Source organism: Anomaloglossus baeobatrachus, chromosome 4 (assembly GCF_048569485.1).
Source record: "Anomaloglossus baeobatrachus isolate aAnoBae1 chromosome 4, aAnoBae1.hap1, whole genome shotgun sequence".
Classification (NCBI taxonomy): domain Eukaryota; kingdom Metazoa; phylum Chordata; class Amphibia; order Anura; family Aromobatidae; genus Anomaloglossus; species Anomaloglossus baeobatrachus.
In genome coordinates this window covers 173,845,170-173,871,874 of record NC_134356.1, presented here as the reverse complement: position 1 = coordinate 173,871,874, position 26,705 = coordinate 173,845,170, and the positions used below count along the sequence as shown (strand labels likewise).

Sequence of the window (26,705 nt, the reverse complement as noted above, 5' to 3'; positions counted from 1 at the left end):
TCCCTTACGGGAGGCACATTACTTGAACCGTTACAACGGGAACATTTTTATTTATAACAGGGAACGGGTCCATGTCCTTCCGCTTTCCCACCCAAGCAATCTGCACCTTGATGCTGCCCCTAAGAAATGGGCAGCACGCCTTTTCCCCAGTCCGGAAACAGGACCCTTGCCAGGCTACCCAAGCGGGAACGGGTACGGACCCGGCTTTGCACCCGGCTGTCACTCAGAGGCCCCACGTCCAGGGGACCCCTGACCCGGAGGATGGTCATCGGTTCTGACGGTGACCGGACCCCAGCCTGCTCTGCTGCGGGTCCCTCCTCCAACCAGCCTCTCCGGAGACTGGCAGTTGCTGGAAGGGCAATTGGGGGCATTATTTACAAGCCCAATAGTTATTGGGTGGCTTGCTAGTTCTCAGCCTTGTCTTTGGGGAATAGGGACAACATCAGTCCCAACAGGGACGGGCACTTCAGTAGCCAGGTCCGCTACCATAAAACAAAACTGCAGGGTCCCAACGGAGACTTGCTGTAGGGTAAAACCTTGCTGCCGACGCAGCCTCTTCCAGTCACTTTCCCCTGTCCACCACAGGGCAGCACGGGACCCCAATGCCACACTCACTCACGGTGGCACTGTCCATAAAGACCCCGTCTTCCACTGCTTGTGATGCGGGTACGGTGAACTGGGCTCCACTTACAGAACTGTCCTCGCTCCTCTAACTCCCCGCCATCCTCCACCAGGGCCTCCGACCCCTGATGGCGCCCACCGAGGCTCCGACCCCGGCGGCGTTCAACAAGTCAAGCGGGGTCCGGCCCTTCCACCCAGCGTACCAGATGGCGTCCCACGGGGAACTCAGGGACGTTCAACAAAGGAAGACGGTGATGCAGGGACGGGACCTTTAAAACTTCAACTTTAAAACATTGAACTTTAAACTTCAGGGGTTAATGCTTTGCGGTTCTCCGGCCCCGTCTTAAGGCCGGCCGTTCTCAGGGCACGCACCCGCAAAGTGCCCTGGCTGCCTGCAGTACCTGCAGATCGCTACCATCATGTCTCCGAAGACACCAACGACGAGCGGGGCCTCATCCTCTGAGACGGACTCCGTATCGTCTCCCGAGCTGCTGCCATATGTCGTCTCCGGTTCCAAGTTGGGGGCCGTGGGATCTTCCAAACCGAGCGCCGTTTTCATCAAGGCTGGGCGAACTGCCGGGGCCGACATCCTTCCTGCGGCAGGCGGGTCACCGCCAGCTGCTGCACGGGGGGGGGTCACCACGGTACCTCTGGGCCCGCCGCCCCTGCGACCGGAGTGGGAGCCACCCGCTGGCTAGCTAATTTACCTTCAGGCCCCGCCACTCCGGTGACGGGTGCCGCTCCGCTCCCGTCCGGCAACGCCGACAATTTCCTTTTTCTTCTCCCGCGAGCATCAGTAGCCGCCCGCTTACCTTCTCCCCCTTGGTCTTTCTGCAGCACCTCTCTCTTTGGGGGCGAAGCTTCACCTTCGCGCCTTCAGTGCTCGGGGAAGACGACTCGAGCGGGAAACTTTCACGCCCAAAATGGCGGATCTTCAGATTTTTCAGCGGGACGCCGCTGACGGGATCCACAAGGCGTACTTCTACTGGTAAGTAGACTGGATCGATCCTGTTCGTGACGCCAAAAGAGGTCGATGTGTACCTCCCCGCGGCCTCGGCTGCGGCCACCCGGATCCGGACTCGTTTGTCGGTGGCTCGAGCGCCTCCGGACCCGGGGGTCACGTCGCTCTAGAAGGGTGTAGTGGTGGTGTACGCAGGAGGGGTTTGGGGTGGTTGTTTGGTAAAGTTCGTGACGCCACCCACGGGTTGTGGTGATTGTATGGTGGACACCACCGATGCCTTTTACTAGGCCTCTCAGGGACGGTGTTATGCAGCTTGGTGTTAACCCCTCCGTGGGCAGGTGCGAGGGTCCCGGGGGCCCGCGGGCAGGCGAGGTCCGGGGTGCAGGGCGCAGTGTTGCGGTGCAGCGCGGTGTGGTGCTGACGGCACTGGTGTAATCACTCTGACAAGATAACGGAGTCTTTGGTAAACCAAACGGTAGAATGGACATGGCCCACAGCCGGCTTCGGTGTTCTCCCTGGACAGGCTGGTGATGGCTGTCGTTTCCCTGCACCTGTGTTATGTAGTTTTTTGACTCCTGTGACTGGACACTGGTAATCCGCTCCCCGGCGTGTAAGTGTCGTAGGAGCCCGTTTGCCCGCAGACGCTGGCCCTTTGGATCTCTTGCCTTTGGTGGTGGCACTTATCCGGGATGGTTGGGCTAATGCCGTCAATCGGGATTTGGGTGGGAATGAACCCCTGAGGTCCAGACCGCAGTCAGTGAATTTGACTATCAGGGCGGCTTCTAGCCTAGTCGGGGTCTGAGTACCCTGCCTGGTGCCTGGCTCCAATCGGCTCCCCGGTTCGGTACAGGCGGGCCACCTTCCGACCCTGGTCCTACGGTTCCACCGACCGTTCACCAACTCCTGCAGACGGCCACCACCATCTGCCGACCTTGCTGGAGGTGCCTGGGCTCCGACCCAGACACCTAGACAGTCTGTGGCAGGCCTGGTCTCAGGTCTGCCTGTGCACGTCTTTACTCCTCTCCTCTCCACTCTCTCTCACTGACTCTGACTGACTGCGACTCTTGTGTCTTCCCGCCTCCAGGACTGTGAGCTCCTCGGTGGGCGGAGTCAACCGCCTGGCTCCGCCCCACCTGGTGTGGACATCAGACCCTGGAGGGTGGCAACAAGGATTTTTATTTGACTGTTGTCACCTGTCTGGGGAAGGAGTGTGTGTGGTGTTGTGTCTGTTACTACCTGGCTAGTCCAGGGCGTCACATATACCAGGATGCAGCCATTATGGGGACATGTATACCGGGATGGGGCTATTATGGGGGCATGTATAACAGGGTGGGGACATCTATGGCAGGATGCGACCATGATGGTGACATCTATATCAGGATTGTCCCTTTATGGAGACATTTATATCAGGATGATCCATTTATATCATGATGAGGACATATGTACCAGCATGGGGTTAGGATGTGGATATATCTCAGGATGGGCTATGATAGGGATATATATACCAGGATGGACCCATTACGGGGACATGTATACCAGGATGGGGACATTTATGCCAGGATGGGACCATGATGATGACATCTATACCAGGATGGGGCCATTATGGAGACATCTATACCAGGATGAGGCCATGATGGGGACATATATATCAGGATGGGGACATATGTACCAGGATGGGGTCAGGATGTGGATATATACCAGGATGGGCTATGATGGGGATATATATACGAGGATTTAGCCATGATGAGGTCATACACCAGGATGAGGGACATATTTACCAGGAAGTAGCCCAGGATGGGGGACATTAGTCCAGTATTGGGGGCAGTACTACAAAATGAAGGGGGAGGGGAGCAACTCATATGTCTTTATAGGATTTAGAGCGCTATAGCGGCCCATACATCTGACCAGCATATGGGTGGGGGTCCAGGCTCAAACTTTGCAGTGGGGCCCATCGGACTCTAGTTATGCCACTGTTACCACCCATCGTGATATATTAGACCTGGGGAAACTCATTGCAAAAATATGCTCATAAGTAGCGCTACACTTCAGCGAGAGGCTTATGCTCCTCACAGGGTATAAATCCAATACCTGGATGTCAGTCCATCCTTATGTTGGTATGTACAACTATATATAGGAAACTGATATTAAATTGTGGCCAATATCACACAGTATGGACCACGATGTCAGAAATAGCCACAGGTCTCCTGATCCAAATTCAGCAGCCTCATAGGCATTTACAAGACTGTCGATTTCAGGGCAGGAGACCCACAGTCAGTCTGTACTAAGTCCGAGCTACACGGATGTGTGACACCAGCATACGTGTTCACATCTACATTCTCAATTCAGATTTTCCACTATGTAATTAAACAACAAATCATTTCATCTCACACCCTATATTATTGTCCCCAATGGAACCTATTGATGTATAATGGAGTCTGCTGGAAAGAAAAGCCTCAGATGCAGGAATGAATGAGATGTAAAGTGGCATTAGGTGAAATTTTTACACTGAAGCCAACTATCAAAACATTTCTGGGACCTGATCTACACAAAATAGTAGCGATATAATAGAGAACGTATAGTAACATTGGTACTATGATTTATTTGTTTCCTAGCTGAGTCTATCCGTCACCTGGAATATCACAATATAATATTAAGTCTGATGAGCCTTTTATCCTGCGGAAACCTGGAAGCAAAATACAAGTTGAGCATTGTCCGCACCATCGGACACCTCACAGAAGACTGTGGTATGTGTTCTGGAATGGTCAATAGTTTCCATTAGGCTCCATTCAAATGTCCGTGATAAAAATGCACGTTTTCATGGTCCGTGGTGTGAGTATGTATGTGTGTGCGTGTTCCGTGTGTGTGTTCAGCGTGTGCTGTCAGTGTGCTATCCATGTTCTATCTGTGATAGCACACGGACAGGAGGAACGTCTATACTCACCTGTCCCTGGCGCTGCTGTTGCTTCTGGGTTTGCAGAGCAGTGAATATGCATGAGCATAATGAGCAAGCCCGGAAGCTAGTGACAGCAGAGCCGAAGATGGGTCAGTATAGAAAATCATTATATTTCAAAGACACATAGTGCTTCTAGAGAAAAGCACAAGGACACGTGTGTGCGCCACATGGACACAGATCCATGAGAAAACAGGGATGTGTGCACAGACCCATTGATTTTAATGGGTCTGCGTATGTCTGTGTCTCCGGTCAACTACGTCTGAGTGTCTGCCTCCAGTAGGCATATAGGCTCGAAAATAGTGCACACAATGACTCCATCTGCACAATTATAGTCAATGGAAAAAGTTCAGAATCCCGTTTTGTGGGGGGATCGGATGGGACCACTGAACGCGGGGAAGAATACAATGTGATAGCACCTTTATATCTGTACTTATATAAACATGATGCAAAATATAAAGATCTACTTCTACTTTTCACATTTCCCACAAATGAAATCAGAGGGCATTGTAGGATCTCGGTGGGAAATAACTGTGGTTTGATACGGTTTATCCTTTCTTCTGCATTCATATTTTATTGACCCACATGCTGCTCTGTTTCTGGAAAACATTCACGGCAGCAGCTCCGACACAATAACATTTACACAGCGGTGGAGCGATACGAGATCAGTGATATGTGATCAGTACCATAGTGTGAACTGTTTTTAATAAGTGTCTCATTCCACAGCGGCAAATCAACATAGACTGCTGAAAAGCCACGGACTTTCCCTCATGGACCAGATTCTGGCGGAGTCACAGGATGACAAATTACAAAAAGCAGCGAGATTCGTCCGTCAGAACTGCAGACCTATTAGTAAGATTGCAATGATGTTTGTGATTTGGCAGTGGCGGTGAGGTGGGGAGGTATACCACCCATGGGTACCCCACACCCCATAATAACAGTATCGTCTATGAAAGAAAGTGACGATGGGTATAAGCACCTTACCTTGTAAATGATATGTGTAAAGAAGTATATAGGCAAAAAAACTGATGGCAATCCCAACATGCAGTCTGAATGACTGCAAAACTCAACGTGACATAGACAGTTGCACTCTGAAGTGCTGGCATGCTTTAACATTTCAGAGTGCAGCTGTCTCTGTTAACGTAAGTATATGTTCCACTTATGTGTCAGGAGGATTTCCCAATGTATTCCTCTGTCCTTTCAATCTACATACAGTGGAATAAGTTGCCAATAGGCTCTTATATTACAGACGTCCACCTTGTACAAACATGGCATATCCATAGGATATACTATCAATGTGTAGTAGATACAAATCCCATCAATCTGAAGAACACTTGAGATCTCCAGTGACACCGGGTTCATTCTGTGAATAGGCAACAAATATTCGAGATGGAAATACCTCCTTAAGAAAGCATTTTTCTTTTTGCTTGATGACTCCTAAAGGAACAGCAAAGCAGATGTCCCTTTTTCCATTCCATTTCATAAGGTAATAGGATGCTAGATACCTGTGGTGACAGCTTATCTCCCTTAAAGGGAATCTGTCAACAGGTTTTTGCTCCCATATCTGAGAGCAGCATGATGTAGAGACAGAGACCCTGATTCCTGCAATGTCTCACTTACTGAGCTGTTTGCTGTCATTTTGATAAAATCAATGTTTTCTCTGCAGTTATACAGAGCTCATGAATATGCTGGACTACCTGCAGCACAACAAGTAGTCCTGTAATCATCTACTGCTGGTTAGGGCTCATTCATATGACCGTTCCGTTTTTGCTGTCCGAAAACACGGTCCATTTTTTTCACTGGTTCCTCGTTCCTGCGGCGTCACACGTAGCAATGTGTGCTGCCGCAGGGACAAGGATAAACTTCGCCCACGCGACAGCAGCGATATTTGAGAATGGACCCCCATGTCAGCGAGGAGCGATTTTGGACGTTTTTGCAACGATCCAAAATCGCTCCTAGGAGTCACACACAACGAGATCGCTACAGCGGCCGGATGTGCGTCACAAAATCCGTGACCCCAACGAGATCGCTACAGCGGCCGGATGTGCGTCACAAAATCCGTGACCCCAACGAGATCGCTACAGCGATCTCGTAGCGTGTAAAGCCCGCTTTAGAGATATCCTGTTGTATTTGCACAAGTTATGGAATAAAATTGGTTTTTAACCTCTTTTCTTGGCCGTGACGCTGGAAACAACTTTTGTTCTATTGCCGGACTTTGCCTCTTTGAACATGGAGCTGCCCTCCCTGCACCGTCCCCCAGAGAGAGGACCCAGGTGATGACTTTACCGGGGGAGCTGAGATCCTCCTTAGCATACTGACTTCCAACCTTCCACAATCCACCATCACTCTTGGAAAATCTCCAATTCTGCAAACACCAATTAAACATTAACCACTAGTTGTCATTTTGACTGCCCGAAAAAAGCTGCATGCACCATTTTTTGGGTCATTAAAATGACGAACCCCAGACAGAATTGTCAGCCATATGTGTATATCTAATATATATAAAGCTGTGTATGTGTGTGTGGATAGATTAGATTATAATATTATATATATATACATACACTGTATGTGTGTCCGCTATAGGAACCCGCACCGTCTCATTTACAATCACGATATTTTGCACAGACACCTCATGTGACTCAGGGAACGTCATAGACTATTTTTTGAGGGGAAAATATAACCCCGCGCTTTAGGCTGGGGCCACACAGGGCACTACTGTGATCCTCGCATTACACTCGGCTCACGCTGGGAGCACAGCAGGAGCCGACTCTCATGCGAGTGTCACTGCGACTGAGCTCCGATCATGCGATCGGACCTCATCTGTAGGGGATGGGCCGGCACACAGGAGGGGCGGGAGGGATTTATCTCTCTCTCTCCTCCATTGCCGGCTATTGCCATTCTTGCACTGCACTCGCGGTCCACCGGTGTAACGCGAGTGCAGTGCGATTCTTCTCTCGCCCAATACACTTGAATGGGTGCAAGAGAGTCTCGCATAACAATCGCAGCATGCTGCAATCGTTTTCTCGGTCCGATTGGGGCCGAGAAAATAATCGCTCATATGCGCTGGCACATAGGCTAATGTTTGTCCGAGTGGAATACGATGTTTTATCGCATCCCACTCGCTCCGATTTTCATGCCGTGTGTCTTAATAATAATAATAAGAATTGTGTTCATTTATATAGCGCTATTAATTCCACAGCGCTTTACATACATTTGCAACACTGTCCCCATTGGGGCTCAAAATCTAGAGTCCCTATCTGTATGTTTTTGGAGTGTGGGAGGAAATTGGAGTACCCGGAGGAAACCCACGCAAACACGGGGAGAACATACAAACTCCTTGCAGATGGTGTCCTTGGTAGGATTTGAACCAAGGACCCCAGTGCTGCAAGGATGCAGTGCTAACCACTGAGCCACCGTGCTGCCCTTACAGTTACTCTCCAAAAAAATTCCTTACATTAAACTAAATGGAGCTAGTAGGCGAGGTCATTAATAGGAGCTGTGATTGGTTATTATAGGCAACAAAGGACATTGCTAGTGTAAAGCTGGGTTCACACATAGCGACGCAGCAGCGATCACGACAGGCGACCTGACCTTATCAGGATCTCTGCTGCGTCGTTACATGGTCGCTGGTGAGCTGTCAAACAGGCAGATGTCACCAGCGACCAATGACCAGCCCCCAGCGAGCAGCGACGCGTGGAAGCGATGTTGCGCTTAGTAACTAAGGTAAATATCGGGTAACCATTACCCGATATTTACCTTGGTTACCAGCGCACACCGCTTAGCACTGGCTCCCTGCACTCCTAGCCAGAGTACACATCGGGTTAATAAGCAAACCTTTGCTTATTTACCCGATGTGTAGTCCGACTACGTGTGCAGGGAGCAGGGAGCCGGCGCTGGCAGCGTGAGAGCGGCGGTGCTAGTAATGTAAATATCGGGTAACCAAGGAAAGGGCTTCCCTTGGTTACCCGATGTTTACCGTGGTTACAGCTTACCGCAGTCTGCCAGACGCCTGCTCCCTGCTCGCTTCAGTTCGTCGCTCTCTCGCTGTCACACACAGCAATGTGTACTTCACAGCGGGAGAGCAACGAGCAAAAAATGAAGCAGGACATTCAGCAACGAGCAGCGACCTCACAGCAGGGGCCAGCTTGTTGCTGGATGTCACACAAAGAGACAGCGACGGGACGTCGCTGCAACGTCACAGAAAATGGTGAATTAGCAGCGACGTCGTTGTCGCTATGTGTGAACCCAGCTTAAGAAGCTTCTGTGTGAGGTAATATGATACCGGTGGAGAGATGGATAGAGAGAGAGACAGACAGGGAATGACAGAGAGAGAGAGAGACAGACAGATAGGGAATGAGAGACAGAGACAAACAGATAGGGAATGAGAGCGAGAGACAGAGACCGACAGATAGGGAATGAGAGACAGAGACAGACAGATAGGGAATTAGAGACAGAGACAGACGGATAGGGAATTAGAGACAGAGACAGACAGATAGGGAATTAGAGACAGAGACAGACAGATAGGGAATGAGAGAAAGAGACAGACAGATAGGGAATGAGAGACAGAGACAGACAGATAGGGAATGAGAGAGACAGAGACAGACAGATAGGGAATGAGAGAAAGAGACAGACAGATAAGGAATGAGAGACAGAGACAGACAGATAGGGAATGAGAGACAGAGACAGACAGATAGGGAATGAGAGACAGAGACCGACAGATAGGGAATGAGAGACAGACAGATATGGAATGAGAGACAGAGACAGACAGGGAATGAGAGACAGAGACAGACAGATAGGGAATGAGAGACAGACAGATAGGGAATGAGAGACAGAGAGAGAGACAGGGAATGAGAGAGAGAGACAGACAGACAGGGAATGAGAGACAGAGAGAGACAGAGACAGACAGATAGGGAATGAGAGACAGAGACAGACAGACAGGGAATGAGAGACAGAGACAGACAGACAGGGAATGAGAGACAGAGACAGAGAGATAGGGAATGAGAGACTGAGAGATAGGGAATGAGAGACAGAGACAGAGAGATAGGAAATGAGAGACAGAGACAGGCAGACAGGGAATGAGAGACAGAGACAGACAGACAGGGAATGAGAGACAGAGAGAGACAGAGACAGACAGACAGGGAATGAGAGACAGAGAGAGACAGAGACAGACAGATAGGGAATGAGAGACAGACAGATAGGGAATGAGAGACAGAGAGAGAGACAGTGACAGACAAACAGGGAATGAGAGACAGAGACAGACAGATAGGGAATGAGAGACAGACAGATAGGGAATGAGAGACAGACAGATAGGGAATGAGAGGCAGACAGATAGGGAATGAGAGACAGAGACAGACAGATAGGGAATGAGAGACAGAGACAGACAGACAGGGAATGAGAGACAGAGAGAGACAGAGACAGACAGATAGGGAATGAGAGACAGACAGATAGGGAATGAGAGACAGAGAGAGAGACAGTGACAGACAAACAGGGAATGAGAGACAGAGACAGACAGATAGGGAATGAGAGACAGACAGATAGGGAATGAGAGACAGACAGATAGGGAATGAGAGACAGAGAGAGAGACAGGGAATGAGAGAGAGAGACAGACAGAGACCAACAGATAGGGAATGAGAGACAGAGACAGACAGACAGGGAATGAGAGACAGAGACATACAGACAGGGAATGAGAGACAGAGACAGAGAGATAGGGAATGAGAGACTGAGAGATAGGGAATGAGAGACAGAGACAGAGAGATAGGAAATTAGAGACAGAGACCGACAGATAGGGAATGAGAGACAGACAGATATAAAATGAGAGACAGAGACAGACAGGGAATGAGAGACAGACAGGGAATGAGAGACAGAGACAGATTGATAGGGAATGAGAGACAGATATAGAATGAGAGACAGAGACAGACAGGGAATGAGAGAGACAGACAGATAGGGAATGAGAGACAGAGAGAGACAGGGAATGAGAGACAGACAGGGAATGAGAGACAGAGACAGACAGATAGGGAATGAGAGACAGAGACCGACAGATAGGGAATGAGAGACAGACAGATATGGAATGAGAGACAGAGACAGACAGATAGGGAATGAGAGAGAGAACGTCAGAGACCGACAGATAGGGAATGAGAGACAGAGACAGACAGGGAATGAGAGACAGAGAGATAGGGAATGAGAGACAGAGAGATAGGGAATGAGAGACAGAGAGATAAGGAATGAGAGACAGAGACAGAGAGATAGGAAATGAGAGACAGAGACTGACAGAGAGGGAATGAGAGAGAGAGAGAGGCAGGGGATGAGAGACAGAGACAGACAAACAGGGAATGAGAGACAGTGACAGACAGATAGGGAATGAGAGACAGAGAGAGAGAGACAGAGACAGACAGACAGGGAATGAGAGAGAGAGACAGACAGACAGGGAATGAGAGACAGAGACAGACAGATAAGGAATGAGAGACAGACAGACAGATAGGGAATGAGAGACAGAGACAGACAGATAGGGAATGAGAGACAGAGACAGACAGATAGGGAATGAGAGACAGAGACAGACAGATAGGGAATGAGAGACAGAGAGAGAGAGACAGGGAATGAGAGACAGAGACATATAGGGAATGAGAGAGAGAGAGAGACAGATAGAGAATGAGAGAGAGAGAGAGAGACAGATAGGGAATGAGAGACAGAGACCGACAGATAGGGAATGAGAGACAGAGACCGACAGGGAATGAGAGACAGAGACAGACAGATAGGGAATGAGAGACAGAGACAGACAGATAGGGAATGAGAGACAGAGACAGACAGATAGGGAATGAGAGACAGAGAGAGAGAGACAGGGAATGAGAGACAGGGAATGAGAGAGAGACAGGGAATGAGAGACAGAGAGAGACAGACAGGGAATGAGAGACAGAGACCGACAGATAGGAAATGAGAGACAGAGACCGACAGATAGGGAATGAGAGACAGAGAGCGAGAGACAGGGAATGAGAGACAGAGACAGATAGGGAATGAGAGAGAGACAGATAGGGAATGAGAGACAGAGCGAGAGAGAGACAGGGAATGAGAGACAGACAGGGAATGAGAGACAGAGAGAGGGAGAGACAGGGAATGAGAGAGAGAGAGACAGAGACAGACAGATAGGGAATGAGAGTCAGAGACAGACAGATAGGGATTGAGAGACAGAGACCGACAGATAGGGAATGAGAGACAGAGACCGACAGATAGGGAATGAGAGACAGAGACCGACAGATAGGGAATGAGAGACAGAGACAGACAGATATGGAATGAGAGACAGAGACAGACAGATAGGGAATGATAGACAGAGACAGACAGATAGGGAATGAGAGACAGAGACAGACAGGGAATGAGAGACAGAGACAGACAGATAGGGAATGAGAGACAGAGACCGACAGATAGGGAATGAGAGAGAGAGACAGACAGATAGGGAATGAGAGACAGAGACAGACAGATAGGGAATGAGAGACAGAGACCGACAGATAGGGAATGAGAGACAGAGACAGACAGATAGGGAATGAGAGACAGAGACAGACAGATAGGGAATGAGAGACAGAGACCGACAGATAGGGAATGAGAGACAGAGACAGACAGATAGGGAATGTGTCATGATTGACTCCTTCCTCAGCTGGAGCTGAGCCTTTTTTTTAGTTTCACTTCTGATTCAGGTCACGTTAGGGGTTAATCCTTCCTGCCTCGTTCTGGAGGTCAGGCTCCTTTATTAGGGCACTGTTTCTCTTGGACTTCGCCAGTGATATTTCTGGCTCTGCTGTGTTCTGCTCTTGAGTGACCTGTTGTCTGCCCTGCCCCCGCCTGACCTCCGTGTTGACCTGACCTGTTGTTAACCTCCTCTGTTCTCTGTTTCCATCAGTGTCTCTTCGCTGTCTCCCTGTTCGTTCCTTATCTGTTTAGCTTAATTTTGTCTTGTCTTCCCATTCCCCCTCGCTTCTAGGCTCTGATTTCCCGACTACTGACTATTTGCTTCCCTCTGACTACGTTTAGACTTTGCCCCTGTGTATTTACAAAACCTCATGTTGTGACACGGCTTTCTGACGATTCTACTGCCATCTGGTGGGCTTGACTAGTATTACCTCTGCTAGGGAATTCACTGCTCATACGTTTCCTCCACTTTTACGCCCCCTAGTGGTTTACCAGCTAACTACCTTCTTAGATAGTTTCAGGAATCTTCTCAGTCCCACATTACTACGCTGTACTGCTATTGTACATCTTAGAGTACAGCGTGACAGAATGAGAGACAGAGACCGACAGATAGGGAATGAGAGACAGAGACCGACAGATAGGGAATGAGAGACAGAGACCGACAGATAGGGAATGAGAGACAGAGACCGACAGATAGGGAATGAGAGACAGAGAGAGAGAGACAGGGAATGAGAGATAGAGACATATAGGGAATGAGAGAGAGACAGATAGAGAATGAGAGAGAGAGACAGATAGGGAATGAGAGAGAGAGAGACAGATAGGGAATGAGAGACAGAGACCGACAGATAGGGAATGAGAGAAAGAGACCGACAGGGAATGAGAGACAGAGACAGACAGATAGGGAATGAGAGACAGAGACAGACAGATAGGGAATGAGAGACAGAGACAGACAGATAGGGAATGAGAGACAGAGACAGACAGATAGGGAATGAGAGACAGAGAGAGAGAGACAGGGAATGAGAGACAGGGAATGAGAGACAGACAGGGAATGAGAGACAGAGACCGACAGACAGGGAATGAGAGACAGAGACCGACAGATAGGGAATGAGAGACAGAGAAAGACAGATAGGGAATGAGAGACAGAGACAGACAGATAGGGAATGAGAGAGAGAGACAAATAAATAGGGAATGAGAGACAGAGACCGACAGATAGGGAATGAGAGACAGAGACAGACAGATAGGGAGTGAGAGACAGAGACCGACAGATAGGGATTGAGAGACAGACAGATATGGAATGAGAGACAGAGACAGACAGGGAATGAGAGACAGAGACAGACAGATAGGGAATGAGAGACAGACAGATAGGGAATGAGAGACAGAGAGAGAGACAGTGACAGACAAACAGGGAATGAGAGACAGAGACAGACAGATAGGGAATGAGAGACAGACAGATAGGGAATGAGAGACAGAGACAGGGAATGAGAGACAGAGACAGGCAGATAGGGAATGACAGAGACAGACAGATAGGGAATGAGAGACAGAGTCAGACAAATAGGGAATGAGAGACAGAGACAGACAGATAGGGAATGAGAGAGAGAGACAAATAAATAGGGAATGAGAGACAGAGACAGACAGATAGGAAATGAGAGACAGAGACAGATAAATAGGGAATGAGAGACAGAGACAGACAGATAGGGAATGAGAGACAGAGACAGACAGATAGGGAATGAGAGACAGAGACCGACAGATAGGGAATGAGAGACAGACAGATATGGAATGAGAGACAGAGACAGACAGGGAATGAGAGACAGAGACAGACAGGGAATGAGAGACAGACAGATAGGGAATGAGAGACAGAGAGAGAGACAGTGACAGACAGACAGGGAATGAGAGACAGAGACAGACAGAAAGGGAATGAGAGTTAGAGACAGACAGATAGGGAATGAGAGACAGAGACAGACAGATAGGGAATGAGAGACAGACAGATAGGGAATGAGAGACAGACAGATAGGGAATGAGAGACAGAGAGAGACAGGGAATGAGAGACAGAGACAGACAGATAGGGAATGAGAGACATAGACAGACAGGGAATGAGAGACAGAGACAGACAGATAGGGAATGAGAGACAGAGATAGAGACACAGGGAATGAGAGACAGAGACAGACAGGGAATGAGAGACAGAGAGAGAGAGACAGGGAATGAGAGAGAGAGACAGAGACAGACAGATAGGGAATGAGAGACAGAGAGAGAGAGACACAGGGAATGAGAGACAGAGACAGACAGGGAATGAGAGACAGAGAGAGAGAGACAGGGAATGAGAGAGAGAGACAGAGACAGACAGATAGGGAATGAGAGACAGAGACAGACAGACAGGGAATGAGAGACAGACAGATAGGGAATGAGAGATAGAGACAGACAGATAGGGAATGAGAGACAGAGACAGACAGATAGGGAATGAGAGACAGAGACAGACAGATAGGGAATGAGAGACAGAGACAGACAGATAGGGAATGAGAGACAGAGACAGACAGATAGGGAATGAGAGACAGAGACAGACAGATAGGGAATGAGAGACAGAGAGAGAGAGACAGGGAATGAGAGACAGAGACAGACAGATAGGGAATGAGAGACAGAGACAGACAGATAGGGAATGAGAGACAGAGACAGACAGGGAATGAGAGACAGATTGAGACAGACAGATAGGGAATGAGAGACACAGACAGACAGGGAATGAGAGACAGAGACAGACAGATAGGGAATGAGAAATAGAGACAGACAGATAGGGAATGAGAGACAGAGACAGACAGATAGGGAATGAGAGACAGAGACAGACAGATAAGGAATGAGAGACAGACAGATAGGGAATGAGAGACAGAGACAGACAGATAGGGAATGAGAGACAGAGACAGACAGATAGGGAATGAGAGACAGAGACAGACAGATAGGGAATGAGAGACAGAGAGAGAGAGACAGGGAATGAGAGACAGAGACATATAGGGAATGAGAGAGAGAGAGACAGATAGAGAATGAGAGAGAGAGAGACAGATAGGGAATGAGAGACAGAGACCGACAGATAGGGAATGAGAGACAGAGACCGACAGGGAATGAGAGACAGAGACAGACAGATAGGGAATGAGAGACAGAGACAGACAGATAGGGAATGAGAGACAGAGACAGACAGATAGGGAATGAGAGACAGAGAGAGAGAGACAGGGAATGAGAGACAGGGAATGAGAGAGAGACAGGGAATGAGAGACAGAGAGAGACAGACAGGGAATGAGAGACAGAGACCGACAGATAGGAAATGAGAGACAGAGACCGACAGATAGGGAATGAGAGACAGAGAGCGAGAGACAGGGAATGAGAGACAGAGACAGATAGGGAATGAGAGAGAGACAGATAGGGAATGAGAGACAGAGCGAGAGAGAGACAGGGAATGAGAGACAGACAGGGAATGAGAGACAGAGAGAGGGAGAGACAGGGAATGAGAGAGAGACAGAGACAGAGACAGACAGATAGGGAATGAGAGTCAGAGACAGACAGATAGGGATTGAGAGACAGAGACCGACAGATAGGGAATGAGAGACAGAGACCGACAGATAGGGAATGAGAGACAGAGACCGACAGATAGGGAATGAGAGACAGAGACCGACAGATAGGGAATGAGAGACAGAGACAGACAGATATGGAATGAGAGACAGAGACAGACAGATAGGGAATGATAGACAGAGACAGACAGATAGGGAATGATAGACAGAGACAGACAGATAGGGAATGAGAGACAGAGACAGACAGGGAATGAGAGACAGAGACAGACATATAGGGAATGAGAGACAGAGACCGACAGATAGGGAATGAGAGAGAGAGACAGACAGATAGGGAATGAGAGACAGAGACAGACAGATAGGGAATGAGAGACAGAGACCGACAGATAGGGAATGAGAGACAGAGACAGACAGATAGGGAATGAGAGACAGAGACAGACAGATAGGGAATGAGAGACAGAGACCGACAGATAGGGAATGAGAGACAGAGACAGACAGATAGGGAATGAGAGAGAGAGAGAGAGAGAGAGAGACAGACAGATAGGGAATGAGAGACAGAGACAGACAGATAGGGAATGAGAGACAGAGACAGACAGATAGGGAATGAGAGACAGAGACTGACAGATAGGGAATGAGAGACAGAGACAGACAGATAGGGAATGTGTCATGATTGACTCCTTCCTCAGCTGGAGCTGAGCCTTTTTTTTAGTTTCACTTCTGATTCAGGTCACGTTAGGGGTTAATCCTTCCTGCCTCGTTCTGGAGGTCAGGCTCCTTTATTAGGGCACTGTTTCTCTTGGACTTCGCCAGTGATATTTCTGGCTCTGCTGTGTTCTGCTCTTGAGTGACCTGTTGTCTGCCCTGCCCCCGCCTGACCTCCGTGTTGACCTGACCTGTTGTTAACCTCCTCTGTTCTCTGTTTCCATCAGTGTCTCTTCGCTGTCTCCCTGTTCGTTCCTTATCTGTTTAGCTTAATTTTGTCTTGTCTTCCCATTCCCCCTCGCTTCTAGGCTCTGATTTCCCGACTACTGACTATTTGCTTCCCTCTGACTACGTTTAGACTTTGCCCCTGTGTATTTACAAAACCTCATGTTGTGACACGGCTTTCTGACGATTCTACTGCCATCTGGTGGGCTTGACTAGTATTACCTCTGCTAGGGAATTCACTGCTCATACGTTTCCTCCACTTTTACGCCCCCTAGTGGTTTACCAGCTAACTACCTTCTTAGATAGTTTCAGGAATCTTCTCAGTCCCACATTACTACGCTGTACTGCTATTGTACAAATTAGAGTACAGCGTGACAGAATGAGAGACAGAGACCGACAGATAGGGAATGAGAGACAGAGACCGACAGATAGGGAATGAGAGACAGAGACCGACAGATAGGGAATGAGAGACAGAGACCGACAGATAGGGAATGAGAGACAGAGAGAGAGAGACAGGGAATGAGAGATAGAGACATATAGGGAATGAGAGAGAGACAGATAGAGAATGAGAGAGAGAGAGACAGATAGGGAATGAGAGACAGAGACCGACAGATAGGGAATGAGAGAAAGAGACCGACAGGGAATGAGAGACAGAGACAGACAGATAGGGAATGAGAGACAGAGACAGACAGATAGGGAATGAGAGACAGAGACAGACAGATAGGGAATGAGAGACAGAGAGAGAGAGACAGGGAATGAGAGACAGGGAATGAGAGAGAGACAGGGAATGAGAGACAGAGAGAGACAGACAGGGAATGAGAGACAGAGACCGACAGATAGGAAATGAGAGACAGAGACCGACAGATAGGGAATGAGAGACAGAGAGCGAGAGACAGGGAATGAGAGACAGAGACAGATAGGGAATGAGAGAGAGACAGATAGGGAATGAGAGACAGAGCGAGAGAGAGACAGGGAATGAGAGACAGACAGGGAATGAGAGACAGAGAGAGGGAGAGACAGGGAATGAGAGAGAGAGACAGAGACAGACAGATAGGGAATGAGAGACAGAGACAGACAGATAGGGATTGAGAGACAGAGACCGACAGATAGGGAATGAGAGACAGAGACCGACAGATAGGGAATGAGAGACAGAGACCGACAGATAGGGAATGAGAGACAGAGACAGACATATAGGGAATGAGAGACAGAGACAGACAGATAGGGAATGATAGACAGAGACAGACAGATAGGGAATGAGAGACAGAGACAGACAGGGAATGAGAGACAGAGACAGACAGATAGGGAATGAGAGACAGAGACCGACAGATAGGGAATGAGAGACAGAGACAGACAGATAGGGAATCAGAGACAGAGACAGACAGATAGGGAATGAGAGACAGAGACCGACAGATAGGGAATGAGAGACAGAGACAGACAGATAGGGTATGAGAGGCAGAGACCGACAGATAGGAAATGAGAGACAGAGACCGACAGATAGGGAATGAGAGACAGAGAGCGAGAGACAGGGAATGAGAGACAGAGACAGATAGGGAATGAGAGAGAGACAGATAGGGAATGAGAGACAGAGACAGACAGACAGGGAATGAGAGACAGAGAACGACGGGGAATGAGAGAGAGACAGACAGGGAATGAGAGAGAGACAGATAGGGAATGAGAGACAGAGAGAGACAGAGACAGGGAATGAGAGACAGAGACAGATAGGGAATGAGAGACAGGGAATGAGAGACACAGGGAAAGAGACAGACAGAGGCATCCAGACAGACAGACTACATGCACAGTTACACACACTATACGTTACCTCATCTTGCAGTTTCTGATCAGTGAAGAGCAGGAGAGAAACCACGGGGACTTGCACGGAGGCTGCTGCAGCTGAACAGCAGGACCTAGATGTTCACTAGTCATGTGATCAGGCACATGATCAGTTAGATGACAAGTCCTTTACCGCAGCGTCCATAGTACATTTCCTGTCCTGCACCGATCACATACATCAGTGCAGAGTAGGAGAGAGGGCAGCTCTCTATGAGCAATTCGGGCCCCCTCATTGCCCTGATGTCGGCCCCGCCCCCTGGGGCCCGGTGAGCTAGGGGGTGAAAGGGAAGGAGCCTGGGCAGTCAGCTGCGGCCCCCCTCCTGCCTCCAGCTCACGGGCCCGTAGCAGTGGCGTGGTCTGCCTCTATGGACGGTACGCCACTGCTGGTGAGGTTTCAAGCATGCTCCCTTATCTCATTAAGGTTTCCTGATCAGGAGAAGGTGGTGTTATCGTTAGAGGGTTTTCTGTGGGTTTTCAGATTCCTTCTTCTGTCTTTTGGATTCTGCGGATTTTATGGAAAAAAAAAAAAAAATCTCCAGGTGACTTAGTTGTATCCAGCAGGAGTCGTATGTCTGTTCCCCCACCCATTCCTTTCTTTGGTCTCTCTGGTTTTTCTGGATTTGGAAGTTTTTTCCCTGTTGGGGGTGGCTCCGGAAGAGGGAATAAGTTTAGACTCCTTCATCACGGGTACTACCCACAGAGGGGGGGTGGTTGGTCACTTTGGTATTGATGCAGAGTTTTGCTCGGTATTAACACAATGTTCGACAAGGCGGAGGAATGGGTGTCGTTGTTGTAGCAGGGGGGCCCTAATGGAAAAAAACGGATTTGGAACCGGCATTTGGTTTTATTGCTGGTCTATCCTGACAGTGTTCGCCTTCTCGGCTGCTTCTGGGACAGGGTGTATTTTGTTGACAGGTGCCTACCTATGGGCTGTTCATTGTCGTGTCATTGTTCTAATTTACTTCCTTTTGGGGTGTGTGGTGTGAGACGTTTCGGGGTTTTTTGAGTCAGTTATTTGTTACCGGGATGATTTTTCGGTGTTGACCCCATGGGGTTTTTGGGATTTGTTGCATTATTTTTCCTTCACCACAACAGCGCCACCAGAGAGATAGGTCCGCCCATGTTAGGACAGGAAACCCACTGAAATAAAAAGGGCGGCTCCTCTCTCTCGCATCAGTTTTGGTTTCCTGTCCCAAGATGGGAGACCCAGAAGAGCTGTGATGCTGCCACAGTGAAGGACGGCGTTCCCGTTCTCAGCGATGCCGAAAGCGATAGTACCCGCCCCTGTCGCACATGTGATATGTAGTGATTGCTGCCATAGCGAACATTATCGCTACGGCAGCGTCACACGCACATACCTGCTCGGCAACGTCGCTGTGACTGCCAAAATATCCCTCCTTCAAGTGGGAGGTGCGTTCGGCGTCACAGCGACGTCACCGTGACGTCACTAATCGGCCGGCCAATAGAAACGGAGGGGCGGAGATGAGCGGGACATAACATCCCGCCCACCTCCCTTCCGCATTGCCATCGGGACGCAGGTAAGGAGATGTTTGTCACTCCTTCGGGTTTACACACAGCGATGTGTGGAGCTGCAGGAACGACAAACAACATCATACCTGCGGTCGACTCGACATGAAAATGGCTGACGCTACACAGATCACCGATTTTCCACGCTTTTGCAATCGTTTATCGGCGCATCTAGGATTTACACGTTGCGATGCCATTACCGGCGCCGGATGTGCGTCACTAACGACGTGACCCCGACGATATTCCGGATGCGATGTCGCAACGTGCAAAGTACCCCAAAGAATGTGCCTTATGTCAATGTGCCGCCCCCACGCCAGCCGTCGGACTGCTCGGATCCGAACCTGCAGCGTGGCTCGAGGGATTCTTCTGGACCCAGGGGCTCGCGGACACTTCAAATAAAAGGGGACGTATTTGTACGGGTTTTGCCGTAGACACTCTGTGACGCCAACCACAGTGTGTGGTGAAGTGTGGCACCACCGCTGCTGTTGTGGGGTACCCAGGGGCGATGGGATGGCAGCTGGATGTTAACCCCTCCGTGGGTAGGGATGAATTCCCCGGGGCCCAGTGTCTCTGTGCTGAGAATGGTGACTGCAGGGGCCGGGGCACCCGGTCAGACCGAGGAATGTTAGTTTACTCACGGTTGAAAGAATCGCACAAGTCCAATGGTAAACCAAGGTGCTGGTGGCCGGCCGCCGCAGCCGGGTGTATTCTGGTCCCTCACCCGGGTTGATAGTCTGTGTCACCTTCCTCTGCACTGTGTTTCCTTCCTCTGCACTGTGTTTTCGGTGTGTCGGACTTCCCGGTGTGGAACACTGGAGTCCGCTCCCGGTACTTTGTTGGGAGCCTTGCCCGCTGATGCTGACCCTTGGGATCTACCAGGCCCTGGCGGATGCCCTATCCCTCTCAGTGGGTTGTTGTCTGCTTTTGGGACTTTGGTTGGGACAGGACCTATAATCCTGTCCTCAATTGGTTAATTAGCAAAGTCGGTGGTTCCGGTTTTCTGCTTCAAGGTCCAAGTACCCCCTCTGTGCACGGTTTCCGGGTCAGTTCTCCGGTGTCGGTACCAGCGGGCTCCAACCCTGCCCCGGTCCACCTTGGATCTCCGGCAGCCGTCTTCCCGTCTCCTGACAGACACGGACCACCGTCTGCCACCTAGCCAGCACGCCGGGGCTCCAACCCCGACCTCTTTCCTTTCTGTCTTTTCACTTCACTCCACTTCGACTACCACCTCCACTCCACTGAATTAAACACTCTCTACTTACTTAAAAACAACAACTACTTTTTTCCCGCCCCGAGTTCTCTAGACCCCTAGTTGGGCGTTCTCCATCTGCCTGGTCCCGCCTACTGGTGTGTCTGTCCTACCCTGAGGGGGGTGACTAGGTTTGGTTGGCTGATGTAACCCTGTGAGGGAAGGTGTTGTGAGGGGGGCCTATTCTGTGAGACCATCTGGGGGTGCCAGGGCATCACATAAATCCCCGCTGCCCTCTGACTGCCTGAAGAAATTATGTAAATTCTGTATCCAGAAAACGATTGCAGAGGAAGCACCAGAGATTGCGACCAGTCTCAAGGAAGTCATTAGAGCAGAGGTCAGGGAGTCCCAGAAGCACCTCAAGCAAAACCAGAGTGCAGGATCAGGAGTCCGGAGAGGCCTCAGACTCAGTGTCCGGTTCCTCCTCATCGTCTCCGGGTTCATCGTCCGAGGACGATGTGGGGGGCAGATCTTGTTTTCCTGCTGCTGAAGTTAATCACCTGGTAAAGGCGGTCAGAGCTACGATGGGTCTGGAGAGACAAAGGATCCTGAATCTGTTGAGGATCTAATGCTCAGAGGACTGGAACATAAGCGGTGGCGCTCCTTCCCTCTCCATGACAAGGTTAAGAGACTGATAGCAGACTAGTGGAAAAACCAGATAGGAGAGCTAAGGCTATGTGCGCACGTTGCGTTCTTCCCTGCAGAAATTTCTGCAGCGATTTGAACAGCACACGTTCACTTCAAATCGCTGCAGAAAGAGTCCGTAGTGAAAAAAAAAAAGTCGATTCCATGCGCTCTGAGTGCAGCCCCTCCCATAGACAGCAGGAGCTGCAGGCAGAGCGCACGGAAGAAGTGACATGTCACTTCTTAGAACGCACACTTCGGGCAGCAGCCGAAGCGCTGCGCTCTAAGACGCCACATGCGCACGTCTCCTGCATAATCTTCATAGATTATTCTGGGGACGCAGGACGCATGCAGTTACGCTGCGGTGCAGATCGCAGCGTAACTGCATGCAAATACGCAATGTGCGCACATAGCTTTATCCCTCTGTCTTTATTTAAAAAGAAGTATCCCTTTCAGGAGTCCGATTGTTCCTTGTGGGACCATTGCCATAAAATAGATGTGGCGGTGGCTAAGACGGCAAGGCAGTCTTCCCTACCATTTGAAGACCTGTGTTCCTTGAAGGAGCCGCTGGACAGAAAGGCAGATAACTATCTCCGCTCTGCTTGGAAGTCGGCCGCAGGAGCACTTCGACCTGCAGTGGCCGGTACCTGTGTATCTAGGTCCCTGATGGTCTGGTTGCAACAGCTGGAAGATCAGATTACAGAGGAGGGCCCGCGGGATCAGATCCTCGCTAACATCCCTTGTGCCAAAGGAGCAGCTGCTTTTTTGGCCGACGCTTCAACGGATATCCTTCGTTTATCTGCCAAGTCAGCGGATTTGTCCAACTCAGCATGGCGATTGCGCTGGTTGAAGGGATGGCCAGGAGACTCGCAGTCGAAGTCAAAACTATGGCCTCTGCCTTGCGAGGGTGAATATCTCTTTGGTAAGCCGCTTAATGAGATACTAAAGAAAGCGGAAGATGTAAAAAAGGGATTTCCCAGTTTTTCCTCTGCCCCCTTCAGGATGAAGGAATTCGGTAAGGGAAAGCAACCCGCGTCCAAGGAGGGGTGGAGAGACAACAAGAAAAAGAGATCAGGCTTCTTGTTCAGATCTCCCACAGACGGTAAGAAGCCAGCTCGGTGATACCTCTGTTCCGGTGGGAGGTAGACTCTCCTCCTTCTACCCTGCATGGTGCAACATCTCGTCCAGTTCTTGGATTCTTGGGATTGTTAAAGATGGGTTACAACTGCAATTCCATCGACCCCTCGGGGGTCATTCATACTAACATCGCTCGGCAGGTCGGAAGAAAAACAACTCGCGTTGCAGCAGGACGTCAAGGGGCTACTCAGGAAATCTGTTCTGGTCGAGGTTCCCAAAGGAAGGCTCCGGGTTTTATTCTCCATTGTTCCTAGTAAGAAAACCCGATGGATCGTTCCGGACAATTATCAACCTGCGATGTCTCAACAAACATTTGGTGTATCATCACTTCAAAATGGAGTCTGTGAAATTGGCCATAAAACTACTGTTTCCAGGGTGTTTCATGGTGGTTGTGGATCTCAGGGACATGTATTACCATATTCCATTTCATGTTTCCCATCAGGAGTTCCTCATAGTAGCCCTTCCAATCAGTGGTGTAATACGAGCGCCTCCCTTCGGGTTGGCCATGGCCCCGAGGGTCATTACAAAGGTGGTAGCAGAGATGATGGCCTACATGCACAAAAAAAAAAATCCTCATCGTCCCATACCTGGACGATTTTTTTATAGTGGGAACTTCAGAGTCACACTGCAGGTCCCAGATTCTTGTAGTGATCTCCATGCTACAGACAGTGGGTTGAATTTTGAATCTAGAAAAATCAAAACTAGAGCCCTCCAGAAGACAGGTTTTTTGGGGCCTCACTCTGGATTCTCGCTCTCAGCTCTGCCTCCTACCTCAGGAGAAAGCATCATTTCTCAAAACACGAGTCTCCTCGGTCATCGCAAACCCTGTTCTCAGCCTCATAGAGGCCATGTCGTTACTGGGATCCCTACTTGCATATATCCCGGCAGTCCCCTGGGCACAGTGGCATACTCGGGTTCTTCAAGAGGAGGTGTTGAGTGCGCAGAGGTTATTGGGAGGGTGTTTGGATAAGCTCATCACCCTTTCTTTCCGCACTCTTCATTCCCTCCGCTGGTGGGTGCAGATCCGGAATCTGTCAGCTGGGGTTCCCTGGTCGCTTCCACTTTAAGATGTCATCACGACCAACGCCATTGCACTGGGTTGGGGGACTCATCTAAGAGACCAGGTGGTGCAGGGTCACTGGAGTCCTCTGGAACGTTTGGGCTCGTCGAACGCAAGAGAATTGCGCACAATTGGAAAGGCTCTACACACTCTTTTTCCTCACCTAGTGGGTACACATGTCAGAGTATTCTCACACAACAAAGTGGCAGTCTCCTATATCAACCACCCGGGGGGCACTCGGTCTTCTTCCCTTATGGGGATAACAAACGCTATCTTTTCACTGGTTCAAAGTCACCTTTCCTCCCTTACGGCAATTCATATACGGGGGGTGGACAATGTCACAGCCGACTTCCTGAGCAGGCGTCAAGTACGGCAAGGGGAGTGGTGTCTGCACAAAGAAGTCTTCCACCAGATAGTACATCTTTGGGGGTGCCCGGCGGTATACCTCTTTGCAACCAGATCCAAGAGACAGGTAAACCGGTTCTGTTCCCTCAACCCTCTCGACAGACCTTGGGCAGTAGACGCATTTCAGGTTTCATGTGGAGGGGGTCTGCTGTATGTTTTCCCACCCCTGATATTGCTTCCGGCAGTCTTGAAGAAGGCCCGGGAGGACAAAGCCAGATTGCTCCTCATCGCTCCCTTCTGGCCCAGGAGGCCTTGGTTTTACTGGCTCCAGAGGATGTCAGTGTCAGACCCTTGGATCCTCTCGGAGAGGCTAGATCTCCTCTCAATAGACCGAAAAACTAATTTCTCTAAAATCAATTTTTATTTATAAACATTAAAATGGTTAAATCAAGCCATATCTTATCATATATATACAGTGCCTACAAGTAGTATTCAACCCCCTGCAGATTTAGCAGGTTTGATAAGATGCAAATAAGTTAGAGCCTTCAAACTTCAAACAAGAGCAGGATTTATTAACAGATGCATAAATCTTACAAACCAACAAGTTATGTTGCTCAGTTAAATTTTAATAAATTTTCAACATAAAAGTGTGGGTCAATTATTATTCAACCCCTAGGTTTAATATTTTGTTGAATAACCCTTGTTTGCAATTACAGCTAATAATCATCTTTTATAAGACCTGATCAGGCCGGCACAGGTCTCTGGAGTTATCTTCGCCCACTCCTCCATGCAGATCTTCTCCAAGTTATCTAGGTTCTTTGGGTGTCTCATGTGGACTTTAATCTTGAGCTCCTTCCACAAGTTTTCAATTGGGTTAAGGTCAGGAGACTGACTAGGCCACTGCAACACCTTGATTTTTTCCCTCTTGAACCAGGCCTTGGTTTTCTTGGCTGTGTGCTTTGGGTCGTTGTCTTGTTGGAAGATGAAATGACGACCCATCTTAAGATCCTTGATGGAGGAGCGGAGGTTCTTGGCCAAAATCTCCAGGTAGGCCGTGCTATCCATCTTCCCATGGATGCGGACCAAATGGCCAGGCCCCTTGGCTGAGAAACAGCCCCACAGCATGATGCGGCCACCACCATGCTTGACTGTAGGGATGGTATTCTTGGGGTCGTATGCAGTGCCATCCAGTCTCCAAACGTCACGTGTGTGGTTGGCACCAAAGATCTCGATCTTGGTCTCATCAGACCAGAGAACTTGAACCAGTCTGTCTCAGAGTCCTCCAAGTGATCATGAGCAAACTGTAGACGAGCCTTGACATGACGCTTTGAAAGTAAAGGTACCTTACGGGCTCGTCTGGAACGGAGACCATTGCGGTGGAGTACGTTACTTATGGTATTGACTTAAACCAATGTCCCCACTGCCATGAGATCTTCCCGGAGCTCCTTCCTTGTTGTCCTTGGGTTAGCCTTGACTCTTCGGACAAGCCTGGCCTCGGCACGGGTGGAAACTTTCAAAGGCTGTCCGGGACGTGGAAGGCTAACAGTAGTTCCATAAGCCTTCCACTTCCGGATGATGCTCCCAACAGTGGAGACAGGTAGGCCCAACTCCTTGGAAAGGGTTTTGTACCCCTTGCCAGCCTTGTGACCCTCCACGATCTTGTCTCTGATGGCCTTGGAATGCTCCTTTGTCTTTCCCATGTTGACCAAGTATGAGTGCTGTTCACAAGTTTGGGGAGGGTCTTAATTAGTCAGAAAAGGCTGGAAAAAGAGATAATTAATTCAAACATGTTAAGCTCATTGTTCTTTGTGCCTGAAATACTTCTTAATACTTTAGGGGAACCAAACAGAATTCTGGTGGTTTGAGGGGTTGAATAATAAAGGACCCTCTGAATAAACTTTTCACAATTTAAAAAAAAAAAAAAAAAAGAAATAACATTCTTTTTTGCTGCAGTGCATTTCACACTTCCAGGCACTGTAGCTATATCGGTCAAGTGAGCACACACCCGTCGAGCAGAGCTAGATGCACTCTGAAAGGGATATTAATCTAGGAGGGTGAGGGATAGCCCAAGGTGATTTTACTCGATGGTTCCAGGGATAGAAATGAGATGTTAAAGTAAGGGCCAGGCTATAAATCCCTAGTCTTTCTCCTTCCTGGCCGCAGAGGTTAATACACCATAAGGTTTTGAGCGCCCCGCTCAGAGTCGGCTATCCCTAAGAAACCCTATACCTGACTGTGTGCCGATAATTGACCCA

The 26,705-nt window shown here is 49.3% G+C and overlaps 1 protein-coding gene across 1 annotated transcript in view; it reads left to right on the top strand.

Annotated features, from left to right (window-relative positions):
* The window catches only part of LOC142302352 (telomere repeats-binding bouquet formation protein 1-like), a 152,269-nt gene that overhangs the window by 41,215 nt on the left and 84,349 nt on the right, over positions 1–26,705 (top strand). Inside the window, exons 10-11 of the mRNA XM_075343411.1 lie at positions 4,195–4,326; positions 5,259–5,384. Coding sequence (XP_075199526.1) covers positions 4,195–4,326; positions 5,259–5,384 — 258 coding nt within the window. The remainder of the gene's footprint in view (positions 1–4,194; positions 4,327–5,258; positions 5,385–26,705) is intronic.